General features: G+C 38.7%; 1 protein-coding gene and 1 pseudogene across 1 annotated transcript; both read right to left on the bottom strand.

Annotated features, from left to right (window-relative positions):
- Positions 1 to 2: 2 nt before the first annotated feature.
- OSTC (oligosaccharyltransferase complex non-catalytic subunit) lies at positions 3 to 6,359 on the bottom strand (the record flags this gene model as incomplete). The annotated part of the gene is made up of 3 exons (XM_081813126.1): positions 6,147 to 6,359; positions 2,075 to 2,168; positions 3 to 141 (listed from the first exon to the last, which is right to left on the bottom strand). Coding segments are annotated over exons 1-3 (372 nt in total), but the record flags the coding sequence as incomplete, so codon positions are not given.
- Positions 6,360 to 8,303: 1,944 nt separating this feature from the next.
- LOC115940212 (small nucleolar RNA U3) lies at positions 8,304 to 8,381 on the bottom strand (annotated as a pseudogene).
- Positions 8,382 to 8,633: the final 252 nt, after the last annotated feature.

Raw genomic sequence — 8,633 nt, forward strand, 5'->3', positions numbered from 1 at the left:
AATCCAATGAATAGAAGAAGAAATCTATTGAGTTTTGGAATGTTTGGTGCATTCGATCGGTCCAGGATTATGAAACCTAAACCTCCCATTGTAAACAGAAAGCTGGATGCGAGTCCTTCCATAATATATTGTCCATTTACTCTGAAAAAGACCACAGCGAAACAGTAAGTGAAAATTCCCAGAAAAATAAAATACTTGTCTTTAGATTGAAATTCCTATTTCTGCTAAAATATTTTTGTGCTAATTTTTTATTCTTACCGGTAAACTATTTTACCACATTTCTGTGTATTCTTGTCAACAAAATTTATTGAGAGCCTATTATGTATCAAGCACTATTCTAGGGTCTGGAGATACAACAACGGAAATCTGTGTCTTCATGGAGCTTTTATTCATAAAGTTTTAAAACCTCAACTAACACAACTATCTATGTAAAATCAGTGCTGAGATTTTATCAGCTTAAAAAGCCAATTAGTGTATATATATGAACTCTTTACCCGTAACTTTTGTTTAGCTTTTAAAAATTATGGCATTTAAATTTCTATTATCAATTTCAAATTCTGACTTGGTTAGAAATGTTTCTAGAAGTTTTATGAGAATTAATAAACCTCTTGGGGCACCTAGCTGGCTCAGATGGCTAAGCATCTGTTTGGTTAAACATCTTGGTTTTGGCTCAGTGGGTCATGGACTCAAGCCCCGCGTGGGGCTCCACACTCAGTAGGGCATCTACTTGAAGATTCTCTCCCCCTGCCCCTCCCCCCACTCGCGTGTGTGTACGCTCTCCCTCTCTAATAAACAAATAAATCTTTTTTAATAATCAATCAATAAAAATAATGTTGTTTCAAAGGGAAAATTTTAAAAGTGTTTTTACCCAGGGCTCCATGAACCCCACAAGGATTTTCCAGCAATCTATAAACCCTTAGAATTATATGCAAATTTTTATATATATGTATATCTGATTTTTCTGGGAATACAGAGCTTTCAAAACTCTGAGTTCATGGATCCCCAAAAAGCAAATTCCTCTGTTAAAGGGATAATTTATACATAGGTATATGTGACGGAAGGTATTTTTTGTTAGCTAATTGCTTTAACTGAAAATACAATACATGCACTAGGCTCAAAATTCAAACAGTGCCAATGACAACACTATGAAGGGTTCCCCTACCATCAAGATCACCTTCCCTCACTCCCGAAGAATCACAATAATCTTTTCGGGAATATTCTATGCAGGAATACCATTAAAATAAGTGTAAATGCAAATATATAGCTATATTTGGTAGACAGTTATCAAGTGGAGGTTATTTTATTTTTTAAAGATTTTATTTATTTATTTGATAGCGAGAGGGGGAGAGAGCAAGCACAAGCAGGGGGAGCGGCAGGGAGAGGGAGAAGCAGGCTCCCCGCTGAGCAGAGAGCCCGATGCAGGGCTCGATCCCAGGACACTGAGATCATGACCTGAGCCGAAGGCAGATGCTTAACCGACTGAGCCACCCAGGCGCCCCTCAAGTGGATTTTAGAAAGCAGAACTATAAGCACTACTCAGATGAACCAAACCACACTGGAATGGTGTTTCATTACTGAAATGGAATGCCCAAATCTCCAAAATTATTTTTTTTTATTTGATAGTATAATCCAGGGGTCCACAGACTTTTTTCTTAAATGGCCAGACAGTACATGTCTTAGGCTTGCAGGCCACATGGTTTATGTCACACATACCACTGTAGCTTGAAAGCAGCCACAGATAGTATATAAACAAATGGGCATGCCTAGCTCCAATAAAACATGACGTACAAATAAATAGGTACCCGCAGTTTGCTGATCCCCAGAATAGCCAAAATGTATTTTAAACCAATACCTTCCTTTAAATAAGCAATCATGTCAATCACTGTGAAATATTTTATTTCCTATAAATAAGTAACATACTTCTATTCTTGCCCACTTCCTGCCATCTCTGAAGTTAGCATTTTAGGTATTACCTAAATGCAGATGGACTCACAGGTTTCACTACATTTTTAGAAAACATCCATACCCAAGCAACCTTCCTTCCCACCAAACCATTCAAAAAGGTAAGTGTTACCTGTAGGCCAAGAAAGCTACTGGTCTCTGATGTCCATGTTCATCGGTCATAGAACCAACACTTGGAGGCTCAACAATAACATCATAAATTATTCCTATATGAAAGACAATAGTATAGATTAGAATGGATTCCTAATTTTTATTTTTTTTTAATTTTTTTTTTTTAAGATTTTATTTATTCATTTGAGACACAGAGATATAGAAAGAGAGAGAGAGAAAGCATGAGCAGGGAGAGAGGCAGAGGGAGAGGGAGAAGCAGGCTCCTCGCTGAGCCAGGAGCCCAATGTGGGGCCCGATCCCAGGACTCTGGGATCATGACCTGAGCCGAAGGCAGACGCTTAACCATCTGAGCCACCCAGGAGCCCCTGGATTCCTAATTTTTAAAAAGGGTTAGAGTTTTCATGTCTCTAAAGGTTCATTTATATTTCAATAGGACTGCTGTGATATATTATGATAATCAAGTGAAACCCAGCTAATCTCCTAAACTTTAGATAAACCATTCAAAACTTCAACTCAGTATTTTTGAATATTATCTCTAAAACAGGTATTTGATAAAAGAAATTCATTCAGTAACTGTTTCTAATAATCAAGATACTCCAATTCTCCACAATAAAGGAGATTTAATATTAAGGCTATATTTTAGTTCAAGAAAATGTTCCACGTATGCTTGGATATGTTTCTATCAATTGAGAGGTAATTAGATAAATTTTCTTGCTTAAATATAAAATAAGGAGACATTTTTAAATCATACCAACAAGCAGATAAGCAATACTAGAGATTGGTGATCATTAACGTTAATGTCCATCACTTAGGTCACAATGTCACTGTGATCATTAATACTAATGTCCATCAACATTAATAGTTTCCCCAATCTCCCATTGCCAACATCTACTCTTTACCTTTTCTACTATTCTCCAACATCCTCACTTCCAGCTTTTCTTAAGCATAATAAGACTGTGTCTCCCTCACCCTTGACTAACAAAGCAATCACACAGGAATTCCCTAATCTCTCCACCACCACCGAATCTATAAAGTAGCATCTGCATCCATCCTTACCTCCTTCCTTCCGGCTACAAGAGAAAAAGAGTCCCTCCTCTTATCAACGTGGGATTCCTTCTGCAATGATCAGGACTCCATCCCCTTCCACCTTCTCACAGATTTGGATCCTTTGGCTAGCTCTCCTCCTGCCTATATTTTCAACCTCTCCTTCCCTACATCAACTCTCCCTTGACTCCAAACCCTCCTAGTTAACATCCTATTTCTATACTTCCTTTTTGAAACAAAGTCTGACTTCCCTTCAGACTTCCTTCTGGAAAGAAAAAAAAAAAAAAGGTAAACTTTTTTCCCCTTCCTCATTTACCCTTCATTCTTCAACTCACTCCAACCTGGCATCTGCCTCCACTGATCTTACTCTTGCTAAAGTTGCCAGTAATCTCCATGTTGCCAAATTCAAAGGACATTTTTCAGTTATCTTAGGAGGCTTCCCAGTGGCACTCAATCCAGTTTACTAAATCCATTTTCTTTGGAGGAAAATTGGCTTTTGTGACACTCCTGTCCACGTTTTCTTGTTACACCTTTAGCAGGGCCTCCTCTTCTATAAAACCACTAAATGTTGGGAGTTCCTTAGGGCTTGATCCACTGTCCTCTTTTTCTACATTCTCTCCCGAACTGATCTCATCCCTTCCCAGGGTTTTAATTCCATGTGCTGATGATTAATGATGGTCAGTGTGCCAATACCTATCAAATGTTAGCACCAGTAGAATTAGATGTAAGCTCCCTAAGAACAGGGACTTTCTCTATGTTCTTCAATATCTGGCTTACGAGAGGATTTCAAAAAAAATCTGTTATTAACCAATTTCAATGGAGACCTCTTTTCTCAATTCTAAACTCACAGCAGCAAACTTGACATAGCCAGCTAATTGTAGTTGGCTATGTCCAATTATTACATATCCTGAAGTGACCTCTGGTTCACCGTTCCCCACCAAAAAATCTTCATCTCTTCAATCTCAGAAAATGACCCTTCCATCTACTCAGATGCTCAAAGTTAAGATTCCTTCATACTTCATTCTCTCCAATCAATCCGTACATCCAATCAATCCATCAAAACCTACTGAATCTACTTCCAAACTATCTTTCATTATACTTTCCTCCATCTCTGCTGCCACCAACATAGTTAGTCTCAATCAACTACAAAACCCACCTAATTGGTCTCTTGATTCCATATTTATCCATTCTTTTCCTTCTGCCTAGTATTTCCTTTCCCCCAATTCTTCAGATTTTTGGCTAACATGTCATTTCCCTAAGAACCACACTCCAATATAAATGATGTTCCCAACTCCCATTATTTTCTCGTAACTTCTTGTTCTTTCCCTTCAATGAATCTCTGGTAATTTGTAATGAAAAAAATAATTCAGTGGAAAAAGATTTGTGATATTTAACCTGTCTCAACCATGACATTACAAGCTTCAGGAGGACAGCATCCTTATGTTTCATTGACTATTATTCCCAGTACCAAGTGCCTGGAATTTAATAGGGGCTCAATGCATTATTTGCTGAATAATTCTCAGCAATAAATATTATTTATTTATACAGGTACACTCACAGTTTTTAGAAGAGACTCCTTTCCAGTGGCAAAACCGATTCCTTGTATGAGATACCTCATGGCCTTGGCCACTAAAAGGTATCCTTTGCAATCTGCCCCTGGGGTTGGAGCGGAGAATCTCCCCATTACAACAATCAACAGGGAATAAGTGGACAGAAGGAAAACTGTGAGGCTTCTAACAAAGCCTTGGGCTCCAAGGGAGTAAGGGTTAGGAGAAAGAGGCTAGCAGATAAAAGCAGATGAAGACTCTATTATTTTTTTTTTTAATCACATGCATTTTAAATTTCATTTATTCAGTACAGTACCTATTAATGTGCTGAGTAAATGTTAATGCTAATGCAATGCTAGGACAGTATCTTACCAATATCAAAAATATTCAAAATGTATTTTACTTAAATGAGTACAAGTTAACTATCATGATTCTGAATTGAGAGTGGGGAATAGATTCAAAATCACATTCTAGTACCAAGCCCTCATAGTTTCAGATTCTTCCCTCTTCAGTACCAATTCTTTTCACATCTATGAAAATAAATATGTCTATGGCTAGTCCCTTAAAAACGGAGCCACTTTTGCTGTCCCTAATCTTTAAACTTCAATTTTATAACTTCCAAATTAAGTGCTCCACATCCCCAAATCTGAAGTACAGTAGAACAGTCTTGAGTAAATCCTGAATCTGTGGCTTCAAAGGGTGGTGGCTGTAAGACTAGCTGGATTGCCAACTCATCACTATACAAAACAACGCCCCTTTTGCAACTTTGTATTTGAAAAAACAAAACAACAGCAACAACCAAAAAACAGGATATGACATTCTGCAGATAAGTACTGCTATTTTCCTAATTCTTTAAATTCTCAACTTTTGCTCTTCAACTTTTGCTTACCTTCTGAGAATCTAACTCCAACCTCAAATATTTATCAAAACCGTGAATTCGGAAAATTCCATTGACATTTATTGTTGATCGGGGCAAAAAAGCAACACCAGACCCTTAGGTGTGAGCTAACAAACCTAAGGACTGTCAAGTCTTTTCCAAGGTTCCAGGGACTATAGACAAAGATAAAGTAAAAGTCCCAAACGCTCTTGACCAACCATGGAAGTACAACGGACAAGACTAGACTCCTCCAGGATCTCTGTCAAAAAACTTAACGGCAAGCAATAAAGAGAGCAACAATATGGGCTTGAAAGATATATTGGATTCGGATCCCTAGGCTAAGATGCTAGAGGTGCGGAAAGGCAATGGGCGTGAGAACAGTGAGAACAATGAGAGTAGCCTCTCAGAGTACAGAACAGGGCGTGAGGGCAAATAAACCTTTGGGCCGTTAATACTTGAGACCCCAGAAATTCCCTCCACCCTCCGAAAAGATCGAGAGTACAGAGACGCTTCCCCCGCGGGGCTGAGAGCGGAACAGACGCGCCTCCGCGGCAGGCCGGCTCTCCGCGTCTCAGGGCCTCTCGGACCCAGCCAGCTCGAGTTACCTCCGGTGATGAGGAAGTAAGACACCACCACCAGAGCGTACACCGTCATGGCCGACGGCATGTGCACCCAGGGCGGCTTCTTCAGCTTCAGATTGGGGCATTCGAGCACTAAAAACGGAACGCGGTACAAAGTCTCCATGCTGGTGGCGGCAGGGGCTTCTCTCGAGCTCAAGCCCCACGCGCCACCCGGAAACAGCCCCGCCCCTCCCGTTCGCCGGCGCGTGCGCCGGGAAGAGAATTACAGGTCCGCAACTCTAGAAGGCAGTTTGTCTACCTAGCGGCAAAAGAAAAAACTATGAAGAACGGATAAACAATATGATTTTAAGCTATGTATTTTCAAGCTTTTTTAATCATAAATTTGAATAAGAAGCTCAATTATTGCCAACGAATAGGCAGGTGATTTATGTACCTTCAAGGACCTGCAGGGCGTCAGACGTGGCCAAGCAAGAGAAGCAGGGGAACCTAATCCATCGGAGCCCCTCCCACTCGCCGGCGCTGGGGATATGGAAGCTGATTGGATGCGGGCGCTCTAGGTTCCCAGAGCTGCAGGATGAATGGGAACATTTGGAAAATTCTTTTATATTAGCGGATTTTTCAAGAGACTCAGAAAGCCCCAGTTGCTGAACATTTACTTCCCGATATAGTTGCGGGGACAGTAATAACAATTGTTACTAATAATTGCTAAACTAATATATTATCAAAATTTTTAAAATATCCAGTCCAGATGTATCAAAAATATCAAGAGGACATCTCCACAGGATGCCTAAAGCTGATACTTTGACGTGACCAAAATACTATTTTAAATAACGTGTGTCCTCTACTCCACTTTGTTTCTCCCACAGCCATCCCTATCTTCATAAATGCTAAAATCTTTCTGGCCGAAAATCTTGAAATCATCCTGGTTTCTCTCTTTATTAAAACTCCATCTCCAAAATATCAGCAATAATGAAGTGGGTTTACAGCAGAACCAGTATTTATACATAGGAAGTTTTTTTGGGTATTATAAAGCAGAATGTTTCTGAAGTTCCCATAGTTTTATAAATAAGCAAAACTTTGGAACAATTAAAATTATGTTGCCTTAAAAAAATAAGGAAAAACATAGAAATTGAAAGTTTTTTTTAATTTGAGAGGCACTTTTTTATTAAATTCAATTAATTAACATATGATGTATTATTAGTTTCAGAGGTAGAGGTCAATGATTCATCAGTCCTATATAATACCCAGTGCCCAGTTATCCCATTCTCTCACCCCCCTCCCCTCCAGCAACCCTCAGTTTGTTTCCTATGATTAAGAGTCTCTTATGGTTTGTCTCCCTCTCTGATTCATCTTATTTTATTTTTTTCCTCTCTTCCCCTATGATCCTCTGTTTTGTTTCTTAATTTCCATATATGAATGAGATCATATAATTGTCTTTCTCTGATTGACTTATTTTGCTTAGCATAATACCCTCTAGTTCCATCCATGTCGTTGCAAATGGCAAGATTTCATCTTTTTAATGACTGAGTAGTATCCCATTGTATATATACATACCACATCTTCTTTATCCATTCATCTGTCGATGGACACCTGGGCTCTTTCCATAGTTTGGCTATTGTGGATTTTGCTGTTACAAAGATTGGGATGCAGGTGCCCCTTCGGATCACTACATTTGTATCTTTGGGGTAAATACCCAGTAGTGCAATTGCTGAGTCGTAGGGTTGCTCTATTTTCAACTTTTTGAGGAAGCTCCATACTGTTTTCCAGAGTGGCTGCACCAGTTTGCATTCCCACCAACAGTGTAAGAAGGGTCCCCTTTCTCCACATCCTCACCAACATCTGTTGTTTCCTGTGTGGTTACTTTTAGCCATTCTGACAGGTCTGAGGTGGTGTCTTATTGTGGTTTTGATTTGTAAGAAATTAAAAGTTTTTAAGCTCCCCTTAGAGCTTCAGGAGGACAACTAATATTAATTAACCACTGCTTGACAGCTACTATGTTAAATGATTTACACTGGTTCTTATTTAATCTTCATGACGCCTCAATTAGGGAAATACTACTATCAGCACTTTACATATGACAAAACTGAAGCTTGAGAAGTGAAACTTAAGAAATATAGTATAGTCTGTGATTGGATGAGACCTAAAGGCAATTGCTCTAAATGGAAATAAGATTTGAGATGTTTAATGTGGGTACTCTACACGTTCAGAGAAACTTCGCTAGTAACGAACTGTAGAAATGATCCCTGAAAGTATAATCTTGAGATGTTTAAGATGGGACAAGTTTATCCTTCTTCCTTTATATTTTAGGACCAAATAATTCTATATGCGTTGTGGAAAAAACCTAGACTCTTTAAATTAAAAATATACATTTTTTAGTAAAAAATAAAACCACCTAGTCAAAACTTCACATTCATCTATTTATTGACTTATTACTGTCACTTTTTTACTCTGTTCCAAAATGTAAGTTTGTTCCAGAAACCAATTCTTTATTATTTTTAACATCTTAAAATT

Source organism: Leptonychotes weddellii, chromosome 2 (genome assembly GCF_054177405.1).
Source record: "Leptonychotes weddellii isolate Sample4059 chromosome 2, ASM5417740v2, whole genome shotgun sequence".
Classification (NCBI taxonomy): domain Eukaryota; kingdom Metazoa; phylum Chordata; class Mammalia; order Carnivora; family Phocidae; genus Leptonychotes; species Leptonychotes weddellii.